General features: G+C 39.9%; 1 protein-coding gene and 1 long non-coding RNA gene across 2 annotated transcripts in view; one reads left to right on the top strand and one right to left on the bottom strand.

The window, feature by feature from the left end:
- Positions 1-19576, bottom strand: part of gabrb1 (gamma-aminobutyric acid type A receptor subunit beta1) — a 41276-nt gene extending 21700 nt beyond the window's left edge. Inside the window, exons 1-4 of the mRNA XM_016672002.1 lie at positions 19146-19576; positions 18952-19043; positions 18808-18875; positions 3887-4107 (exon numbers count right to left, since the gene is read on the bottom strand). Of these exons, the coding sequence (XP_016527488.1) occupies positions 3887-4107; positions 18808-18875; positions 18952-19043; positions 19146-19240 (476 nt within the window). The 5' untranslated portion in view covers positions 19241-19576. The remainder of the gene's footprint in view (positions 1-3886; positions 4108-18807; positions 18876-18951; positions 19044-19145) is intronic.
- An 88-nt stretch (positions 19577-19664) lies between these two features.
- On the top strand, positions 19665-22891 carry LOC107836373 (uncharacterized). Its single transcript, XR_001662256.1, has 2 exons — positions 19665-19734; positions 22374-22891. It is a non-coding gene; the product is annotated as an uncharacterized LOC107836373 (long non-coding RNA).
- Positions 22892-24462: the final 1571 nt, after the last annotated feature.

Here is a 24462-nt window from a genome sequence, read left to right as displayed (position 1 = left end):
AAACCATAAAAGCCCACAAATTTCAAGTTTGCTAAAGTGTACAAAAAAAAAGTGTAATAGTAACAATGTGATGTGAAGGATAATGACACCTAAGAAGCATGAAGGCATTTGGACCAAATAAACCGAACAAACTAATCAACTAATTCAATGAAATTTGTTAATGTATTAGAGCGGATTGCACAGAATCTGACTTGTTGACGGCATACCTGGAGAAAAACCACAGCCACTGGTCACTGTCATTTATTTAGCACAATAATGCAACTGTTTGTAGAGTGTTGCCAACAGCGCAAGGTTGCTTGACACCGTCAGCAAGTGTGACGGTGTCACGATTTGTGCAAGTGTGCACAAATCGTGACTTTTAAATGAATAGGGCAGCAACAATATACATCACAGCTGCAGGAAGTTCAAGGATGTCCAGTTAAAACCTGTTATTTTCTCTTGTGAATAACAGAGAAATTGTTTGGTTCATCTAGAGCAGAGAAGGCGAATGCTGCCACATGAGACCGACTGGTAAGAAAACTGATGAAAATACTAAGCAAGAGCAACTTCTACCAACAATCTGGTCCAATTTGTTGGACCCCTTGTAATTTCATTTTCCACCATGATGGAACCGTACAGACTTGAAAATAAAGAGATTAAAGTAACAAAACAATTTGATGGGATTTGGATCCCCCCAAATCATTATCCCTGACTAAAAACCCACTAATCATTAGTCTGGTGTCTGTGATTTTGTCAACTGCACGGCATGTTTCGAATTCCATGTTTATTATAGCTTGTTTTATTGTATTTTGGTGTCACTGTAAATCACATCTGTACCACAGTGTGTTCATAATCTTCTCTGCCAGCTGCTAGGACATATACAGACGGAGGCCAGAGCCCCCTTCACACAACACTTCAAGGAGGGTTAAGCTGTCTTTTGGACTCCATGCGTTTTGTCAATGGACCGATACAGACGTCAAACCCACCTCTGTTGCATCCTAACTTGCTAAGCGAAGTTCTCACTGATGTGCAACCAGTCACTAGAACGTTTTAAAACTGTAACTAAAACTCAGAACTCATTAGATGAAACAATAAAAAGGCGAGATATTCAGGTTTAATTTTAAGCGTTTCCTCTGCCACTATAGGATGATGCATATTTTGTCTGAGTTAATGTTTTGAAAAATAAAAAAAAGATAGGATGCAAAAACTAAGAATGCATATTTTATGAGTAGTGCTTACGGCGATGTAGCCCCACACCTCCTGTCGTCCAGCACTGCTGGCTTTATTATTGGAAGCGAACAGCTATGTGGAATATCTTGTGATCTATAAATGCCCAGAGGGAGCTCAGAGGCAGCTTGTCTTCGAGGGGTTATCACAACAATATTTTGTGAAAGGGGCTTGTGTAGCCGAAGACGCTGTGCTTAGTGTGAATTAAACACTTTAAAACTTTAAAAACAAAGTTTAAAAAAGCAGGGAATGTTCAGGTTTTACCTGCACACAATTAAATAAAACCGTGTCGAAACATATGTTACGAGCTGAATTACGAAAGAGTCATCGCATTATGCTAAGGAGTCATCAATTAGCCTTGCACTGCAGCAAAATGCTCTCGGAGAAAACCCTGTAAGTAGGACCAAGATTCTAGATGATTGTAAAGTCAGAAAAAAACCCCCAAAAAAACAAATCAAGTCGTGTCTGAGCTCTGCAGGTGAAGTTTTATTAGGATATTATAACATTCTTACCAAATGTAACCTGTGCTGAAGAGGCATACTACAGATGTTCCACAACTGTTAAAGCAACATATTTGTTGCTTTTGATAAACTGCAGCATCCTGAATCCCATTAGCAAAGGAAGAAAGTGTGTTACAAAAGAAAAGCAATGTGTCTTTCAAAACCTGGGATCACATTTATTAACTTTAATCAGGTATTAAACTGAGAGTCTGTATCTTCCAGTGCCCATTTGTAAAACAAAAACACAAAGGATCAGTATTGGGGCAAAAATTTAGATCAGGACAAACCAAATTGGCTGATTTCACAACACAACGAACCGTCGTGTCGAGACAAGACAAAGAAGCAGCTCAAATATCCAAACGTTGACATTTTGCACCTGTGATCAGAAAAATTTCCCTGATCTTATTCAACCATCTGACTAGTTCTCAAAAACCAAACTGACCACTGAGGAGCATCAATGAGGTTAGGAAGAAGCTTTGGAAACAGCCAATCTCAACAGAAATGTTATGAAATTGTAAGTACAAGTCTTTCAAATGAAATAACTGTTATGGATTTTTCTTTACTATACCAAAATGTATCTATGCTGACTATATATATAGTTCTGTATCTGTTTATTCACAGCAGAACAACATATGAGACTAAGGAAACTATTACTCACTGGGCAGCTGATGTCGTATGCCAGTGTTGCAGTTTGACTTGAACCATACTGAAAAACATATGTCTACGAGTGCATTCGCATCCTTTCCTTATTTTGCGTCCCGGGGAGCAGTGTACCAAAGGATTTCCAGTTAAATGAAGGGTTGCCATGAAAACCATGTTGGTTTTGTATCCTGCTCTGGTCAACAGTCAGAGCCCTGCTGCTCAGCCACCTGGCATCGCTTCACCAAATCCTCCATGTTATGGGTTAGGATTGGTGCATCGCTGACAGAAATATCCATGGTTTCAATCATTTTTCTTTAGAATCAAAATGAATGTTTTATTTTGCTCTGGAAGCTCTGTGATAACAGGCAAGTTTCATCTTGTGAGAAATGTTTAACGATGATATATTAACCACAACCATAAACACAACTTCTGTAACTGAGGAGGAAATTATGAAGTTAGATCTGAAAAAGGTGAACACAAAAATATGTACCCACAATGCTGATGGGTTTAACATTTAAAAGTCAAACCTGACTCTCTATTTGAAGAATCTTTGTGCCTAAATAAAAGATTACTCAGCCTTTAAAGAACTAATTCTCACCATTTTTATTTCAAGTAAAGACTGATATTGTGTCTGAGTATTTTTTTTTTCATTAACTTTGCGTTATCTTTGGTCTAAGGGGTTACAACCCAAACACAAAAGCACAAAAAAAAAAAAATAAATCCACTGACCTTCTGTTACAATTTGGCATTTTAAATGTCCCCGTCTTTTGCAGCAAAATCGTTTCAGCCTCACGGATTCTTAGTGGATTAATCATCTCTTTGAAGCTACACACTGGTAACACCAACACATTGATCCAAACTGAATTTGGGTTTTGCAACAATCGCAGCAATTAATTGGCTTAGTATTCCCCAGGAAAGATTTGCATGCTTTGAACAGAAGTCTTTTGGAAACACAAACATCCCGGAGGCAGCACTGTTCCTCATTAAAACCTGGTCCCTAAATCCCTTTTATATGTACAATCTACAGTTTTAAATCAACCTCTGTTAGAGCGAGAGACTTCAAGCTTGTTGAAATATGGAATATTTTATATTTTCCAACAAACCAATCTGGGATTTGTGTGAATGCATTTATGTCATTGGAAGAAAACCTTGTCTTTAGTACAAACATCCTCAACATTTCTCAAAATCTCATGTTTCCCAGATGATAGAAAACCTAAGAATTTAGAGCAATACTGCACCATACGTAATTGACAGCTTTAAACTTCAAATGTTTTATGTGCGTCATTACAAAAAGTAATATTTTTTTCTCTGTGCTATTCTTACGTACCTAATAGGTTCCTTTGTGGAAAGCTAGAAAAATATCTAAGATTCTTTTTAAGCAACTGGCAGAGAGGTGCAGATTGGTTATTGTCAAAAGCATCAGTTTTAAATGATGCAGGATGTTTTACAGAGGACCAAGAGGAAAATGTGCCAAAAAGAAGGTGACAGTCTGAAAACCCTTTTAAGCTTTCAACTAAAAGGTCGGAATTAATTGTTACCTGAGGCCATAAAGCACAGTTCCGTCAGGGTGTAGCCGGATCATCCTGTTCTTGACCGTCACCCCATGGACAAAAGACTTCTTGTCATTAATAAAGTAGGTGTCAGGAACCCAGAGCTGGTCAGCCACCCGGTTGTCCAGGGTCAGGTTTAGGGGAATGCCTGTGTAGGACAGCCGCTTGTCTCTCCAAGACTGCTGGAAATACATGGTGATGGTGTAGTCCTGATGGGGCACAGAGACAGAAAGACTTTAGTTCCTTATTATCTGTTTGACATCCAACCAGCATGCAGCGGGGTTTTTTTTTTGTTTTGTTTTTGTTTTTTTTTTGTCTATTCCAGTGTTGAGAGTCTGGTTTGTATTCAAATAAGTTCAACTTATTTCTCAGAATATAGCAGTGTTGATAAAAAAAAAAAAAAAAAAAAACTGCTCTGTCAGGCAGCTAGCTTTTCCAGCTTGTGAGAAACTGTGTGCTTTGATCTCTGTTTTACTCTTGATTCTTATGCTTACTTTTAACTGAATAAAACTCAAAATGACACAGAAGTAATCTGTGAAAACTTTGCCAGGCATTTTTCAGCTCTTCTCTGAATATTTCTGACATCTCCAGATATATGTTTAAAATAATTAGCCTTATGCCAGATGAAAACATCATGGATTGATTTCCTCTTCTAGTCTGAACTGTGTCAAAGTTCACATGGAAGGATTAAGGTTTACTAACCCGAGTATTTAATTACTGGAACAGCTGTGTGGCTTATCGGTGCAACTAACACACAATGTGGGATCCAAACCATTCAGCTCCCACTGTTCCCCCCTCATAAAAAACACAACACGTGTTCCAGCAGCAGAACAGACTGCAGAAGCGAGTTATGTTGTGTGATGTCAGCTCTTATTAAGCAGTGGGGAAAGTCACTGGCCTCCATGCTCCAGTTCTGAGACTCAGACAGCTGGAACTCCCAGCTTCACCTGCTCCTCAGAGGCTCCCGTTCCTGCATCAGCCTCGACTCTGCAACCGCTGCACCAGTCATTTCTTGCTGTGACTCAGTCAGGAATGGTGGAATAATGCAATAGAAGAATTTATTTGCTTCGACGTGTATAAAAATAACTTGGGATGATTTCTTGTTTTTACAGCATCACTGAGCTTAGTCTACATCTAATGTCAGATGAACCCATTTTACGTAAGAGTTGTCAAAGAGCATTCAAAGACACAGACAATGCAGTTTTGTCCCGTGAGAGCCAAGACCTCTCAATATAAACATTTGCATGAAGTTGGAAATCTAGCATGGACTGGACCAGATTAAGCCATCTGATACATAAAACACTCAACAGTAGGACTTCTAGAAGTACCTTAAACGGGATGAATCGTCTGTTTTCTTCTTTTTTTGCTGCTGAGGGTTGATGTCTGAGCCTCGGGGAACACGTGTTTCATTGCTGTCTTTTGCTTTCAGGGTTAACATCTTAACATCGGGAAGGCACTCCACTCATGTTCTCACTTTCCAGCCGGGTCCATTAAAATGCTGGTGGAGTCCTGTGCGCTTCCTCCTTTTATGTAATTCTAACCCTTCAAATTGCATTTTGTTGGGGCTTTGAATCCACGAGGTGTTCGAGCATTCGAATTAGCTGCTGACTGGAACAAATGAGGAAGCCAGGGAAGTGATGTCATGAAAAGAAGAGGCTAGAGTCATAAAATCTGATTTAACAACAGGTTAAGATTTTTAGACTTCTTTAAGGCATGTTTACGTAACAGGCAAATCTAATGTTTCTTGTCCGACCATATATTATCTTCTACTTATGTACAATGGAGGTAAGAGGAAAAGTCAGACATCCTTTCCATAAGAGAGCATCCTTCAGCTTCTCCTGAGGTATCCTAGGTATTTTGAGGAGAGAAAAGCTATCCCAAACCAACTTGGGCCTATGTGATTTAACAGAATGTTAAATCACATAGGCCCAATGATTTAACAGAATGTTAAATCATTCTGTTAAATGATTTAACATTTAACAGAATGTTAAATCACAAACTAACTAGCCACACTGCAATACTGTCTGGCTTTTTTTTTTTTTTTTTTGCATCTCCGCTGTCTATATTTTAGCTATAGCCTACCACAGGAATAAGTTGATTTCCACCATGTGCCAGAGTGCACCAGGATGCAATTTTGACCCCCAAAGCTGCAGCATCCCTGAGCAGAAAAACTTCAGGCACCTACACAGGATGACGATGAGTCCGACACAGTGGTAGGTCTGCAGCGGGCAGGGCACCTGACACCTCACCCAGCAACGTAACCACATCCCCCAAAGCCAAGTCTGGAGCCCAGTCTCTCCAGTAGCACCTGTACATGCATCTGGTAGCAAGACTTTGCTCCTTGGTTGATTTAAAAATCAACAATCTTACTTTACTGGAAGCCTGCAACCCGACTCCGGATAAGCGGAAAAAGGTGTATGGCTGGATGGATGAATCTTACTTTAGAACATCAGTGGTCCATGTTAGATAAGGTCAAGTAATTTGATTTCCTGTGATAGTACAGGGATTCAGACCATCTAAAATGTTTCAACAAACAAGTCATCAAAATGTCTCAGCTGAGAGCTGGTAGCATTTAGAGGAAAAATCACCAGGTTTCGGTTGATCTAATCTGGGAGACGAGCAGCCGTTAAGATTCTTCTCACAGCTATTCAGCGTTTTCAGCATCCGTTGCACTTTGCCAAGATGCTTATGTGTGCATTTCTCAGGAAGCTCGAGGGAAACTAACTTTCTGAAAAAAATAAAATAAAAATGAAAAAATGCATGTGTGTGTTTGAGGGCCATCTGTACCTTCAGAGGTCACCGTTCAACACCAAGATGAGCGTGGCTATAGCAAAAAATAAGGCAACCACTGCAACTGCTTTGGCCTGATAAATACTTTAACTAGAACACAGAGACTGTAGGGAGATTGCAGGCTGTAGAACAAACAGATTTGCAGATTTAAACTACTTGGTGCAAAGATAAAACAAAATTTTAATCAAAAGCAAGTCATATAGTAGGAAGTCAGCTGAATGTCCTTATTTTTCTCAGCAGCAGAAGCTTCAATCAAAAGAAAATCTGCAGCCAGTTTTGTGAAAGCAGGTGATAAAAACATGTCAAATACACATAGTGAAAAGGTAAAAAATAAAAAAATAAAAATAAATGACCAACATAGAAAACTGGAGTGTAGCAAATGACAATACAAAGGGAGAATGAGGTAAGCTGCTCTACTGAACTAGTGTGTAGTTTTTAAAGCTTTCTACTTTGTTGTCATTTTAAAATAAACTTTAATTGCAAGTTCAAATAAAAGATAAAACAACAATGTATTATTCATAAAGCGAAATAAAAAGGTTTGAAGTGTGAAATTCTGGACAAGTAGACAGGTGAGGATAATTGCTCTTGATCTGTCATTCTCTGTGCTTTTCAAAGGTCTTTCAGAGTTTTTAGAAAGGACTGAAAGTCAAGACATGAGCCAATGTTTTGTGGAAGAACTAAATTGGTTTTCCTATCATTTTTTTAGAAATAGAGATGTCCATGAGGTGCAAAAATGTGACGGTAACATTCTTTATCATTTATTTTTACAACCACCAAGGACCAGACATCTACAGAGAGGTTGCATTGCTGCTTTTAGTCTGGTTAGATCCATGCAAACTGATGTGGTATCAATCTAAAATGAAACTTTTAAAAGGTTTTATTTGTTTCATTTTTGTCACCATGTTTTTACTAACTTTGCTTTTGATTCAGATTTTAATTTGCGCGCACAAGAACACTTCCTGCAGTGAGAACCTTTCTGCACTTTTAAATCAATGTGTGTCAAATGCCATCTGACTCCTGCAGAGGTAGTCTTCAATACTGTCAAACTCCGCAAATATGAGCTTGTAAATCCTGAGCAGTCTCAGCACTGGGATCCAGTTTAAACCGACAGAATGTTACATCCAAACATCCAGCTTAATAGAAGCAATAAAACAAGAATTAGTCATTCAGCCAGCCACTGGAACTGTTAGTTGCAATAATAAACTAGAGATGACATTACGTCTCATGAGGCAGCAGCGGGAAAGTGCTGCCTCATAAAGCTGAGAACACAGAATATGAAGCAGAGCGACCTGCTTGTGTTATGCGAGGGTGGGTTTACAGTCTCTTTGGGGATGGAACTATTATTAGAAGCAGCTGTTCCCCTCAGCACCCACTTGTCCATCATCAAGGTGGCACCTTGGTGTTTCGGAGGCTGAGCGATAGCCTAAACGTGAACCAAATACTGAGTATTTACAGTCTAGAATCAGGGAGAGGAGGTGCTTCCTCACTGCAGTGAAACCACACTGACCTGCACCTCGTGGGCACCAAACCTAGATGGCCAAATGTTGAAGCCTTGCTTCCTTTTACACATTTATGTCTCTGTAACACTATTACACTTGTTCCATTTCTTTCATCCTGTGGGTCTGACTTACCCTTATATTTTCATCTTAATGCGGCAAAGGGTCTTGTGCTGCAATAACCTCACTGCAGTGTGCTACGGTTTGACCTAATTCCTCCTTATCTATAACCATCTTTGGCGGAAACTGAGCAAACATCAGAAAAGGGATTACAAAGTGAGGTAGGAGGAAAGGCAACATCACTTTCTAATCAGAAAAATACTGAAGCCACAGCAGGACCAGGGCACATGATGTAAAACACATCCCGATCACAAGTCAGGCAAATACAACTATGAACTCCTGACATATCAAAGTAATAACCAGGGGTTTGCAGCTCTGGAACATAAACACTTCCTGGCAAAAAGCTGAATGTAAAAAGCTGGAAAATCTCTTTTTCAACATGTTATTGGAAGCCAAAAAACAACAGAAAGCATGGGTAGTTTGGTGTTTTGGTTCAACAGTTCACAATTCCTCACTGCCTCCGACAACGACTCCACAAATGATCCATCTTATTATAGATGATAAAACCGACTTCTAGTAGTCGGTTTGTAGGTGCCAGCCTGTCAGTAGGTTTATCCCACCATTTCGTCCATTTATATTTTCTACATAAACACACCCACAAAATTCAGGTCAATCACACAATTGTTTTGCATGCAGAGGGGGGCAAAATGTTCATTGGAAAGGTTGTGAAAAGAAGGAGTGGATGACATGAAGCTCGGAACAAAATGACAATTTTCATCACACAACTGCGATAATGAGAACCGATTTTGACATGTCAGTCCAACCATGCTGGGCTCTTGAAACAACACAAGAAATAAAGCTTGGATTGACGTGACCGGCTGATTCGGTTTTACCATAAACGATAACATAGTAAACAGAGGACATGTTGCCTTCCTGAGTCCTGTGGTCAGACCAAATATCCAGAAATCCTCTAACACAGCAAAAACCAGTGATGTGAAAATCAATAAGAATACAGATGCTAATCATCTGCTGTCTTCCACCCATCAGGGCTTTCACTGTTGCCAAACCAACCAGCATCCTTTTCCTTGTTTCCATGCCAACCCCAGCTCTCTCCCATACAGGTAGACAGAGACAAATCACTACAAATCAAGATTCTGGAAGAAACAATCACAAGGACAAATCAAGTTAGTCCAAATATGAAGCAAAAAGGAATGTGTTTTATTTGAGAGATTGGTTGTTTATACTGGTACCAGTGTCTTAAGTGATTTAAATACATAGGAGTCAATAGTTTACAGTTATTACCAGAATCCTTGAAGTTTAACAAATTAGTGCTGAGCCCTCTGTAGGATTAATTTAGCACAGAACCTTTCCTGTGTGCCAAACAGATTTCCTGTGACTTCCTGAAGGGCCCAATCACATTGGCTCCCATGACTGCTGCCACCCATTTCCCTGTTCTACTCCACTACTCACTGGTGGAATCAATCAATACACATTTGTGTCAATCAGATGTCCCCTAGGGCGACTACGTTTCTTAGTTAGCGGATAAAGTGAGTTTGTAGTTTGCTGCTCATGCAAAGCAAAGTGTAAAACATTAATCATGTAGACAGTTTGCTGAAAGCAAAGTTTAACACTTTGGCTCTGGGACAGAAGCTGGAGAAAAGCCCTGCTGATATCACTCCCACAGCAAAAGAAGAGCATGCTCTTTTCCTCTTGTTGGGTATTTAAATAACTACAGATAAAAGTTTAAAACGTCTGTCTTAAACCAAGTTTCAACAACTACCAATTGAACCGAGGCCCAAAATGACTGCTATCCAGTCTGGACTGCTATCCAGTCAAAGTGTGGTGAGTTCACACGAATGTGGTCTCTTGAGGTCATTCAGACTGAAGGTGAACACACAATCCGTTACCAGCATGATTTCACATTGGACGGTCTCGAGAATGAGATGCCAATATGCCTATTCCAGAAAAGGAACTTTCTTTGACATTTTGAATAACTGAATTACATTTTGTCTGATGTTTCACTGAGAAATTAAAATGCTGAGAGACCCTTGTTACTTGAGAATTTGGCGATTTGAGGAAGGATCAGAGATATGTTACCGCATTACATTTAGAACTGAAAGTGTCCATGATTGAAGAAAAATGAACCAGGATACCAATAGAAAGACTGGGGTCATAACTTGACTTTGTAGTCATGAGTTGTGGGTAACAACCGGAAGAATGAGATAAATACAAAGAGGTGAAATTAGACTGATCTCACCTTAGGGATTGGAGCTCAAAGTCAAGTCTGTTTCTACACAAGGAGCCAGATTGGACATCTGGTGAAAATACTCAGTGGCTGCCACCATAGAGAAGGTTCCACATGTAGAAACCTTGAGGCAGCTATTTCACTGCCGACAGAAGGCCAACCAAGAATGGGTGGTTGCATGTTAATGCAATCCAACCAAAGTTGATTCCTAACTGACTCGTAATGCAAGCCTCAAAAACTGACAACTATTTTCAGGTTATGAAATGGTAAGTAGTAGCACTGGGCTTCCTCCAAAGCACTTCACACTACAGTCATTCACTCACACATTCGATGGTAAGTTGCCCTGAGGGACTCTGACAGAAACCAGGCTGCCATGCACCGGCACCACTGGGCCCCCTGATCACCATCAACAGGCGAGTCAAGTGAAGAAGCTTGTCTAAGAACACAACTAAGACTGACGGAGAGGATGTTCAAACTGGCAACTCACCGTTTAAGCGATTGTCCAAGGCAAGTTTTAAGGCGAGAACTTTCAGAGTTTCCTACCTGAACCTTTTACACACACAAGCCAATCTTGTAGTGGAAGACCAGGGCTTAATTTGGGCACAAAGGCAGTGGTAATAGAGATCTGGAGCAGGTGCGAGAGGTGTGGGTGAGCGACAAAATAATCAGTCTGTTGTACCAAGGTTTGAGCTCACAACCAGTCGCAATGAACAGCCTGAATAAATTTTTCCTAAACGTTAGAGCATCATGTAAACCTAAACATTTTGTTGCTGGTGAGTTCCGGTGTCCGTGTTGACCTCAGTTAATCCTTGTCTCACATGGACCGCTGTTTGATTTACAAATTAAGCATTGTGGCAGACCATGCATTGGCAATGTGAGATTCTATAGTTCATATGGTTGACAAATGCCTGCTGAAGTTGTTAAAACCAGGAGAAAAGTGGCTCTCAGTCTGCATGCTCTGGTTTGAGTTCTCTGGTTTCCACTTTCCAGTCTGAGCAGACAGACAGAGACGTTAAACAGGAGGTTAATGGGGCTTCATTTGATCAGGTGGTCAGGCACGGCATCTTTATTCCGAGCAAGCAGAGCTGCAGTGACATATGAGGCTGTGATTATCACACTGGTAGCTTTGACTTGACCTGTTTCTCTTCTGTGTGTAAATCTGAGACTGTCGAGTTCTTTATAGAAAAAAGTTTTCTTTAAAAGGTCTCTTTTTAGTAAGAATATATTCAAGTTACTATATATCTATTGAAATTAAGTCCTAATTAGACATTAGAGTAGTGGCTTTGTTCCATCTCAGCTGCCTCCAATTAAGTGTTTGCGGTAAAATAAGATGTTTTAATAAAGTTGATTAAAGCATAATTTTTACTTACCCTTTGATAAACAAAAGGTAAATGAAATCATGCTTTATGTGGATGTTCACACATTTCTAAACTTAAAAAAACAAAAGGACATGAGTTTCTATTCAGAGCCTTAGAACTACTCGTGCCTGGTCGCCCCCCCAGCCCCTAACCTCATGTGTCTAACTGAGCAAATCCTGACACCTTGATATCTTCCTCTGACACCTTGATATCTTCTCCATGCAGAGATGAAGAGAGGTCCGCACCGCTTCTCATAAATCCTAATCCCACAGCGGCGCTCGACCCATCACTCCTCTGTCCTGATCGATAGCACCAACTGGGTGGATGAACGCAAAACCCATGACTCGCTCTGAAAACAATGCACACTCTCAAAATGTCGAGAGGAAATGTGTAGAAGGCATTCAAATTTATTTCATGCATTTTGCTTTTAAGCAGTAAAAGTGGGAATTTGATCCTGACTTAATGTAATTTTCATTAGCAGCTAACAAGTTTTCTATTGGCCATGTGCTGATTGCATCGATTTTTTTTTCAGACGCAAGCCTCCTAAAGCATCTTGGATGAGGTTTTCTGCCAGAGGATATTTCGTCATTTCACACAGCAGCCAAAACAACAAGAACACACTAAATCCTCCTGGATGATAATTATTTTCCTCAGCACTAGCAAAAAATAAAAAAATCTTCATATGGTGTGGATTAAAATGATAAACGGGTTGCAAAACTGTCCAAAATCTTTTAATGACAAAAACAGCGATGTGTATTAAAATACATATCACTGTATTTCACTCACATATCTGAAACACACACACACACACACACACACACACACATCTCTGAAAATAAGACATTAATGAATTAAATATGTGAAACTGGTGACAATAATACATCTGAGAACTGAGATTAGACGGAGAGTTGCAATGTATTCCCAGACTCTTTAGCTTTTCACACCGAATCTACATGGCTGGACCAAAATGTTTGCATGCACATGCCTTTGCAAGCCTAAAACACATTTGCATGCTCATGTCTTTTTCTTAAGTCCTGTACCCCCCACAGGGTGCCACATTTCATCACTCTTAGGCAAACATCACGCTGCATCACTGTTATTTTACCTCCCCAGCTGCCCTCTCTTCTGACAGCACACCATGTCTGATGACTTAGACCAGCAGAGATCTGACAATGATCTGAAAACCCGCCTGTAATCTGTTCACTAACTGCCAGGTCCACTTGTGCCTCACGACTGGTACAGGCCCTGTCCACCGGGGTCGCGTCAGTGTCAGGGACGAGACTGCTTGATTTGTCTCAAAATGACATGAGACGTGTCCTCAGGGATCGCTGAGTAAGCTGCTTTGTCCTTTGTCCATATGTTAAAGGATTCATCTGTAAAGTTATTAGTGAAAATAAGGAAGAGGGAAAACAAAACAACAAAAAAAGACTACTTGTCCACGTATTTGTTTTTTTTCTTTTTTGAATTGTACTCATTTTCCTAAATGAGGAATGAACTGAAACAAATTCTCCCAAACTCTCCTTGAACATCTCTTACCTGCTGAGTTTTGTTTTGTGGAAATGAGATCTGCATTAACTGCAGACGTAGCGTCAAATCCAGACATATTAGGTCTAAGAGTGAAGTGAGTTTATTAGAGGATTATTAGACCTCCTATTTTAGACATGCATAACCTGAGACTGCCAAGAAAGGTTAAATCACGGCGAGGCCAGGGACTGAACCTTCCACCTCTTTCCCTGCTGACCTTCGGCTGAACAAGTGATGAGGTGTAACCACCAAATAAGTGCATGAGAAGCCAAGTATAAGTTAAAGAGTGCTAAAGCAAAATAAAATAAAATCTTAAGTGCTATTAGGCAAGTCATATTTCTTCACATTCATTTTTTCCATCACAAAGGATATATCACAATATTTTGGAACCAGAAAACGAACAAATCATGGAAGAAAGAAAGAAATTGATCTTGGGAAAATGATCTTAAAACCTGTTAGAAAAAACAATAAACATTTTGAACCACACCTGTTAAAACAGCGAAGCACTACCTTATATAGCTATGAGCTCTGGAAACAGACCGTTTGGCAGTGTCTTTTAGTACTGACAGAACAGATTGTTTTCATGAAGAAAATTATGCTACTTTAATGAGGATATGTCAGATGAATGGTTGGCTGCTTACTGGTGACAGAAAAAGGATGGCATGAGCAATTTAGGTGTGAAGATCCCATTTTGAAGTAAACAAACACAGTTTAGCTGCATACAAGTAAACACAGGTAGGAAGAGCTCATTTCTTCTCACCCATCAAAAACTGTTGGAAATATATATATATATATTTTTTTCCTGAATTATGAAACAAATTAAATGTTTTAAATTTATTTTGTAGCAATGCGTAATACAATATTTACAAACTGGATTTCTGCCCGGTACGAACCATAACAGAATCGGATTCAAACCCAACTCTTCCTATCTGAACATCTTCTGACGAACACTTCAGTTTCACTCACGGTTTGTTCTAACTCGCACAGCAGCGGTGGTGTTAGACGTGCAGAAACTACTGTGATATCACAGCCTTAGTAGGTGCAAATGTGAATTTAAACAGCGTTAAAAGCCCACACAATTGCAGCAGGATGAATTAATGAATCCTGGTTTCGTGGCTGGGCCGGGCAGTAGCTGCTAGAACTCGCCACCGAGACTCTTTAAGCCTCCGTGAGCTGAAACTGACTGTAGCTCATTTCCATATTTGTGCACCAGAGTCAAAGTGATGATGAGTAAATCAAGACTTGCAAAGAATTGTGAATCACTGTTTCAGCTTGCATGAATCGAAGAAAAATTTTAACAGATCTAGCATGAGATAAAATACAAAAACTACAAAGTCTTTTGTTCCAAAAGCCTGAAGTAATAAGCCTGCTGAAGTTCTTCGAAATGTACGAAGGACAGAGAAGGTTAGATAAAACTACCTTCTTCACATTTCTTTTCTGTTAAAAATAAAACTGAAGCACCCCATCTGTTCACAAGTTTAGCAATCTTTTAACTGAAGGAAACATGTGGCTGCTTTCATGTAGGTATAAAAAGGAGTTTTCTTTTAGGGTTTAGGACCCAGCTGCACTCTGGATGTATTTTATTTTAATTTAATTGCTCTCTGGAATCAATAAAGTATTTTTGAACTGAAATCGGTATCTTTCCTTGCACCTTTCTACAAAAAACAGACACAGGGATGGCTCAAACTGAGAACTCACTGGAGAGACTGTGCATGTCTTCCAGCCTGGGAAAACTTTATGGTGCACCAAAAGTAAAAGAAAGAAAGAAAGAAAGAAAGAAAGAAAGAAAGAAAGAAAGAAAGAAAGAAAGAAAGAAAGAAAGAAAGAAAGAAAGAAAGAAAGAAAGAANAAGAAAGAAAGAAAGAAAGAAAGAAAGAAAGAAAGAAAGAAAGAAAGAAAGAAAGAAAGAAAGAAAGAAAGAAAGAAAGAAAGAAAGAAAGAAAGTGTAAAAATTGCATCCTTGGGTGAGACTTCAACATCTCAAAAACTTGCAAGTGTTTCAGGGTAATATTATAGTCAGGAGCTGCTTTTTGTCTTCACATTGAAACAGTTTTCAGTAAACTATGGAACCATGATTTATGCTCTCTAGTTCCTACACCAGATTGTTCGACCATCATTACAGGACCTTAATCTCAACAGTGCTTGGGTAATGCCTCAGGACAATGGTCTGAACTATACCAGCAAGTTCACCTCTGAAAGGCTCAGGAAAAGAAAAGCACAATGAGTAAAATAATCATGTGGTGTGGCATAGTCAAAATTTACTCTCGAGTCTTCTGCAAAGATGAGTGGCTCAAAATTAATCTACAGAAATGCAAAAAACACACAGCCAGTTATCTCAAACACATGATGGAAGTCATTCCCATGAACGGTGGCGCAATTACTTTTTCAAATAGGGCCCGACTGGTTTAAACTTTTTTTTCCCCCTTAATGAATTAAAGCATCAAAAATTCAAAAATCCTTTCTGTATCAAGGCTTACTCAAATTTGAAACGGACATTTTTTTGGTGATCTTAAAATTTAAACATAACAACCACAAACAGAAAAAGTATGTAAATAAATTTTCACAGCACTCTAGTTCCTTCGGAGTTCCTGATCCTCCTCTTAACGGGTTATTCCCAGGAGAAAAAAAATAAATAAATCTAAAGAGATGCATCCAAGAAAACCCTGAAATCAGATTAGATAAAATTAGATTACAAAGCCACTTTTCCAGACTCATTAAAAGATATTTAGGAGAACTTCCAGCTGGGGTACAGGAGGCAGAATCATGGAAGACTAACAGCCGACATAAGTTATCTCCATGAGGTTCCCTTGACTGTTCGTCTCTATTGTCAGCAGCCTGGCAGGGCGCCGGATCACAAACCCAGGGGATAAATAGAGAAGGACAGACAAAGGATAGAGAAAGTTTAGCAAAAGGAACGTCTGTCCCATATCTTCTTGTACAAGCCATGCTCCCTTTTCCTCTCCAAAACCTTTTAGGTTGGAAAACAGAAAACAGTCTAGTTTTTTGCAAAAACAAGCAATAAAAAGCTCTAAAAATCAAGGTTAGAGCTCTTCGTTCCAAAGTTAGACTGTAAAAACCACTCACAGTCTCACGTCTGCATCAGTTGTGGAAGTGAATCACACAACAGTTTTGCAGTTGCAAGTCAGAAAATCAGCATAAGGTGTTGATGGAGTTGGCAACGATTAGCAGCATAAACAAGTAATAGCACATTACTCTGCTTTTTATGCATTCAAACAAGATGTTCACTAACTAAGGTTAGACAGCACTGTGAGCGTGATGATATAATGAGACTCAAACTGGCAGCAGAGCAAATAAACCGTTTATTACTGAATTTTACACATTAAACCCCGAAGCAGCTATTTGGGGTTTGGAGGTCTCTTTTTCTAAGTCAACATCTCCACTTAGGAGGGAAATTCAGTCAACAGTTGCTGCCTTTAATTTGGAATTCTGAATTCAAAGCTGAAAATGGAAAATATTGGGAGCTATCAAAGCACTACTGAAGTTACTAATTCTTTCAAACCAGTCAGGTAACAGCTGCTTAAACTATCAGAGGGCAGGGTTTGAGAACATTAACAATGTTCCTATTGTCCACATGTGTTAATTATTGGGGTAGGATAGGATAACTTTACTCCTAGATATTACTGGAGCATCTACTGCTCTTTGTACTCAGAACTTAGAAAGTTCTCCTGAACTATGAGTTTTAGTCACCAGTTTTTTTGTTTTTTTTAACATCTTAAATACTCAAATGAATGAAGGTTTGCTAATGTTGAAAGGTAAGGCAAGGTAAGGTAATTTTATTTATATAGCACATTTTCAACAACAAGGCAATTCAAAGTGCTTTCAAAGTGCTTGAAAGGGGTTTGCTGCTTTCTACTGACACTTGCTCAGTATGAGGAACTGCTGTAACATTGATAACTTAATGTAATCCGCATAGCTTCCTTTAAAGAGATTTTATCAATTGACAATACTTACTTGGTACTGCATTACTATTGTAATCGTATGGGTGACATGCAGTGTGGTGGTGTTAGAACCATCTTACATGGTTATTTGGCTCACTGTTGTCAACCAGTGGAGGAAGTGAACAAAGCCAACCAGTCCACATTTGCCACGCCTCCAAACATTGAAATAACATTAACAGCCATCTGGTTCAGCTTCACGGTGGACAATGGTTGTTTAAACTGCAGGCAATTTTCAGTAAGTTTTGTAGCGTTGAAGTGGCGCCTTACATGTCAGAGGCAAATATTAGCAGTTGAGTAACATTTAAAACTTCAATAGAGGAAGCAATAATTTCTCAAGTGCCAAGGGTTCAGACCCGATAACTTCGAACAAGGGGCTGGTTTTCACCAGGACAGATCAGTAGCATTGCTTTGGTTGTTACATGAGAGATTCAAAACCACCTTCATTTGGAATTGCTCAAATTGTATTCCATTTTTCAGATACTAGACTTGAAATTTAGTGAGACTTCTTCATCACGCCTAGATGGGTTGAAGATGCGTACATAAATATGTGGAGTGTAAGTAGAACTAAGGTGAGAAGTATGCAAAAAAGCAAAAGGCATTTGCACAGTTATGACAGTGTTACTTCAGGTTCGTTTAGATAAACTATGAAGCCTGCCACTTTTCATTGTTTTATCCTTTCAAGTCATTTGGTCAACATCAGTGGTACAACCTTAGAAGAAAGGTTCAATAAACCAGCCCATCAGCTTTAACTTCAAACTTTTGTCCGATTCACCCTCATTTCAACTCTGCGTGTGTGTGCGTGTGTGCGTGAGTGTGTTTGGGTTACATCTCCATTCAGTCAAACATGCAGCAGTCAAAGTGTGTTTATGTCAGAGTGCGTGGGGAGGGGAAACGTGTGAATCTGTCAGACTCTCTCAGCCTCTGTGCACCTTGGCAGCGCTGTACTCATGCTCTGTATGAAGTGGTCACATCATATTCTGCAGACAGACTCGCAGCCCCGCTGTCTGACAGCCGTTATGCAATTACTGCGCTGAGGCTAAAAACAAGCAGAGCACGCACAGAAAAAAAAAAAAAAAAAAAGATTCGTATTTATTTTTTTACCCCCCACCCCGTCTGTACGGTTCTGATCACCTTCTCTGTCCCACACGCCGCGCTGAGGCCGCAGATCGTGTGTGGAATCACTAAGCAGCCTCTCAGCTGCCTGCCTTGTTAATTCTCAGCCACCGCCGGCTGTGACACCGCGGGGAAGGACTTGATGCATGCGGATTGGGGCTGACACATTGCGGATCTCATCACGGTGCTGAAGGGAAAAGCAGGAGGAAGACGAGGAGGGGGAAAAGGAGGGGGGGAATTGTTTTTTTTTTTTTTGTTTTTTGGGAGGGGGGGAAAATGGGGGGCCGTGAGGGGAGTTCCTTCAGGAGCAACGCTGCACCAAAGCAAAACACACATTTCCACTCTGCGCTGCTTTCAAACTTACCATGTTGACTTCAGACACCATGTCAATGCTGGCGATGTCTATGCGCATTCCCACATCCACCGGAGCTCCTGTGGAGACAGCAGAGCGTTAGGAGGCGGCGCAGCAGCCCCGCTGAGCCCCACATGGCAACCGGCTGCAGTTTACCTCCAAAATCAGGCCGCAGACGGATGTCATAGCCCTTCAGCAACTTGTCAACAGTCGCTTTCACGTAGGACATGTTGCTGGGTTCGTTTGCGCTAAAAGATTGGGAGGGGAGCAGAGAAAGCATTTCCAGTTCAGATTTACTTAAAACAAGCTCAGGCCTGTGTGGAATCAGAGGTGCTGCTGTCAGATCTCACCTTTGCGCACCGCAGACCACAGTGATGAGCAGAGACACGCTGCAGACTGTAATCCACATTGCTGGCAACTCTGATGCGGCCAGCGGCTTCCACATTGGATCCTCGCAGGGACGCAACTTAGGAGGCAAAATTAGTATTCCAAAATAAATCAACGCATGCGCGTCCTTTCACCAACATCTGAGCGTCAGGGGGGACATGACTTTGGATGAAGACGAAGCCCCGGCGAAGAAGAGCGCGGCAGCGCAGAGACGAACATGTGAGGAACGATTCACCTGCAGAGGGGAAGGATGGAGAGAGGAGCTGCACGCCAAGCAGAGAACCTCCATCAGCTGATCTGCGTCAGGTTCCGCTTCAACTTCGGCACGGTAAATAACGGGCACGGAGCGCGACTCCCCGGTCACCTTTGGAGGGAGGGAACGAGTGAGAGAGGGAGAACGGGAGAAGAGGAGGGGGAGGCGCGGTGCGACGCGAGCACGTCCGGGGAGCTGCGCACAACTCCTGGCGGCGTAACGGGATGCACAGAAATAGCAAAGGGACTGATGCACGCTGATCTGTGACTGATCGACCATGGGAGCTTACAGGGAATCAGGTTATTAATTACCGATTAATAACCTGATTAATCGGTTATTGAGCAGGGGCACATCCACAAAGTTTTTAAGGGGTAGTCAGAACGGGATTGGAGGAGAGGGGGGGGGGGGACAAGAAAACCAAAAACTATAGTAGAAGCTTGGTAATTGTATATGTTAAAACTAAGGTTAAATAATATTTCTTATTATTTCTTTAAACAACCTGATCTATTCATTTCTCAAGAGGTGGTAAAGCAAAAAATATCAGCAGATTGGGAACATTCTTTATTCCACTTTCTTATCTCTGGACTTTTAGACTGAAGTGTGGTCCTAGAAGTGAGAGACAGATGTTCAAAAATGGGCATCTTGAAGGAAAAAAAATCCACATCAATGAATAAAGACAAAAAATGGATAAGCCAGTTTCCGTTTATAATAGAGTGAAACAAATTTGTTTAATTGAGATAAATTACTTATTTTAGTTTAGTCACACAGAGACTGGGATTGAATAAAGGAAGGGAAACTCAGCAAAAATCAAGAGAAAATGTCTAAAATATTGGCAAAGCTTAGAAGACAGACAGATAGCAGGAACATTTGCATTTATATGTTTGCTATCTGTTTTCATGTGGGTTGTTTCATTCAATAGATCATTGTGTATATTCATTCAAAACATTCATTTAAAGATATATTTTTTAGTTTAATTAGCTAACCGTATAAAGTTCTCTGCATGGCCTGGCATGTTAGAAAACTGAAGACCACTTCTGCTCAGCCTAGTGATGAGTGAGAGTCTGAAGGTAGAGCAACCTCAGCAAGACTGAAGGATAAAGGGAGAAAGCAAAAGGTGAACTCACTCATTAACCTTGACGCAGGGAAGAAAAAAAGGGAGGAAATGAAATTGACTAAATAAGAGCTCCTACTTGCAGAAAAAAAGCTATTCTACAGACAGAAACTAAACCACGACCACAGAGAGGAGTCAGACTTTATAAAGAGGAAGATCGTCAGTAATACAGACCAGGTTAGTTACAATCTTGCTTCCTGCTAGCAACAGGAAGCAAAACTAACAGCAGGAAATGTGAAAAAAGTAACTGAAAAAAAAAATCTAATTTAATATAAAAAATAGGAGAATAGAGAAATTGCTGCACTGAAGAACCACGATTAAAAAAAAACAAAAAAAAAAACATATATTTTTCTTATGTACCGGGGTAACATCAACTGCATGTGAAGAATTGGTAAAGATGCATCCAATACAACACACAACATTTGGTTTATAAAAACAAGACCAGATTTCAGCAATACTTTGTGGAAAATTGGGAGCTCAGCTCCCAGCCCACCTATTCAGGAAGCTAATTTCAGCTCCTTGCACCCATGATCTTATTCCTTAAATGATCATCTTTTTAACCTGGGGATGGGGTTGATGAACCAGTCAATCCACATCATCACTTTTCAGCTCATGCAGCTGCCTCTTCTTCACCAGGACAGACTGAAAGCATCACCCTGATGTCTTTTTTTGCGTTTTTAAAGAATTTCACAATTTTTTGTGAAATATTTCACTGACAATGCCGTGACAATTTGAATAAGGAGTCATTTTCAAATTCATGAAATTAGTAATATTGCAAATGCCAGGTTCACAGATTTATAACTACAAGAGGATTGAGCACATCTTTATTCATAAATTGGCACACACTGGAACAGACCAAATGCGACAGAATCACCCCACATAAATTACGTTTTCTGTAAATTTCTGAATATTCCCTAAACACAGGAATAAGACAATTCAAAGCGATATCTTCCATGTGCATGATGGCGTGTCCACAGCCAAGCGTCACTGCAGCTAGAGCTCTCTCATATGACTGAGTGAAGCCATGCAGCAGGAGTCTGGTTTGCTGCTGGCTGTAGGGAGGCGTCCAACACTGAGATGAAGCTGCCCTGACAACAGCACTTACCCAGCAGGCAGCACGCCTCCAAGGCTGCAGCAGCAGAAGCATTGTGTGTCTGGTGCTGAGATGAAAGAAAGTTTCACTCACCACCATCAGCAAGGTCAGTGGGTATGTGGAAAATATCTATGTTACCCAAAACGCACACACAAGCGCTTTGATTGTTCTCAGACTAATGAAAAAAAAATCTTTCTGGCTTTAGATTTAAATTGACTTTAAATTGGATTTTCTAAACATTTTTATTCTAACTCTGCATTTAAAACATTGTCCAAAAAAAAGCATATTCATAGAAAGTTGAGTGGAAGTAAAAAGCTGTATAGGAACACTCATTCCTTTGAAGGAGTGACAGATCATACACATACCCTTCAAATGTCAGATATTTCTTTTGATATAAAATGTAATTTTTGCTTGATCTCGTGTAACATTCAACTTTTCTGGCACTATGTGAGTCAAATGTTGACACAAAGCAGAGATCAGGTGTGAAAGACTGAGTTAAGCGTATTTAGCAGTGCAACCCTGGAGGATGAAGGCTACAGTCCATGAGTAAAAAATTATGTTTTATTTAGTAGGTATAATTTTATTTTCATAGCCCCAACTTGAAACTCTTTCAGAAGCCAGAAATGAGCTACCACCAGAAGGTGCAAAATGATCCCCAGGCAAATAAAAGTGGTCCATCAATCTGTTTTAATGATCTCGTTCATCTGATCGTGTTCCATATTTCCTGATCGTAGGTGAAGTTTGTAAATCTCAAGGTTCATCCAACTCCTTGACAGATTGGAGCAGGGTTCTTCTGCAGATGATTTATCTCCTTCCACCATCCTACAATAAGACACCTACCCCTTCTCAAGTCCTCAGGATTCGGTGAAGCGCAGACTCGGTGGAGAAATGTAAACATTTTGTTTCTGCACGTGTCACAGCAGCAGTCTCTTCAGAGCCTGAAGACTTGATTTTTTTATTTTTTTTGAGCATGGAGTGTTTTTTTTCTCCCTTCTCTTCATCCATGTCATCCCGCTATGTCACCTCGAGGTGTTATCCTGAAGTGTCACCCCCCGAGTTGTCACCTCGACGTGTCACCCACATAACCAGATCATTTGCTACTCATCATTTTGCTCTCCACCACTCAGTCGTCCTTCTGCTGCTGAGTTTCCTCCATCTGTCAACTCCTGATCGTCCTCTCTCTGTCCACAAAACACTGTCAGAGCCTCTTGCCTCTAGTGCTAAAATGATGAAAAACTAAATAAAGATTTATAATTGCTGTATTTTTAAGTTCATTTACGGTTAAAAGTGCATGGAAGTTGTTTTCTAAAAATAAACGTTAGGTATTCATTATTTTACTTGTAGGTTAGACAATATGATATTCAGGACTTACAAGCTTTAGAAAATATTTATATGAAATTAAGGTGTTTTTCCTGTTATTTATCCTTGCGATAATGACATCTGAAGCAGTTTTGATTTTCAAGGAAGCACGGCTGCCTGCTTTCTCAGGGAATCTCCTCGTCCCTGGGAAGCTGCTGTCGCCATTCTCCTGCTGCTCTCCCTTTAATATTTCTTTCCGCGCTCTGTTCATTTCTAATCATTACCAATCAACAGATTTTCTCTGCACCCACACAAGAACCAACATGTGATTGTTGCAGTAAATCAGAGCACTCCTGATGAGCTGCTGGGTTATTTGCATGTTTGATTTTCACTTTGCCTTTTGAATAAACTCATTATTAGTGTTACCCAGTGGCTTTAAGAGGTCATTAAAACTTTCTAACTCAACTTGTGGTTTCATCACTGCTAATTCAATGATGACAGCATTGAATCCGTTTTGTGTTTTTGTTCAGCAATATTTAGACTTACATAATTGTAGAATCTAAAGATCAGAATATTTTAATTTAAAATGTACCCAAATTTATGCAAATCAAAATGTGTTAGAGCTAAAATGTTAGAAGCCAAAGAAGATCGATTTGTCTAGCAATTTTTAAATGCCTTTCAAAACGTCTTACTTGAAACGTAAAAGATTTTTACATGATTACATTTTCACGGCTGATGAGGATAAATGCGTGGAATTTGATGCGTCGTTGGTGCCATCTTGTGATAAAAGTAGCTCACTACAGCTAACCAACACATTTTGTCCCGTTTTTGTTAAAGATTTTGCAGTGATAGAAATATTATGTTTTCCATATTCATTCGTTTAGTTTGTCTTATTTATCTAAAAAAAATATTTTCTTTTTCAAAACCCATATTCATCTAAAGAATTTTGCCACCAGTTAAGACCTTACGCAACACTGGCATCGTGTGGTTTACACTCAGTGAGGTAAAAACATCTAAACAAGGACAACAAAATCACTTCTGTCTAGGAAAAAAAAAACAACAAATACAACTCAATTTTATTTAATTGACCTTACCTAAACTTTGTCCTTGTAGGTCATTAAGTCTTTGACAAATTTATTAATAAATTCTGCACAATATGAATGAACAAACCATGAATAGCATTTATTAAGATTAATTGATTTCGCTTAATTTTCCGTAGTTTTCATGTCTACACAACCACAAAAAAAAAAAAAAAAAAAAGCCTTCAGTGTGTTAAAGAAACATTTTACCCGTCATGTCTCTGGATGTTAAACCGTCTTTGTCCAGCAGGGGGAGCTGTGTGCACAATGTTTTGAAAACTGAACCCCTGAAAGACTTGGCATAAAAACACTGCTCCAAGAGACAAGTAGTTTGATGCGACCGCTGTGGTTCAACATTCAAACAGATAGGCTCGTCTGACTGCTCATTATATGCAGGAAGTGATTAAATTCAGGTGTGCCACCGGTTCCCTGCTTAGCCACGCCC

Source organism: Poecilia formosa, unplaced genomic scaffold (genome assembly GCF_000485575.1).
Source record: "Poecilia formosa unplaced genomic scaffold, Poecilia_formosa-5.1.2 Scaffold54, whole genome shotgun sequence".
Taxonomy (NCBI): domain Eukaryota; kingdom Metazoa; phylum Chordata; class Actinopteri; order Cyprinodontiformes; family Poeciliidae; genus Poecilia; species Poecilia formosa.
The sequence above is the reverse complement of the archived record's forward strand: the minus strand, read 5'-3'. Positions and strand labels throughout refer to the sequence as shown.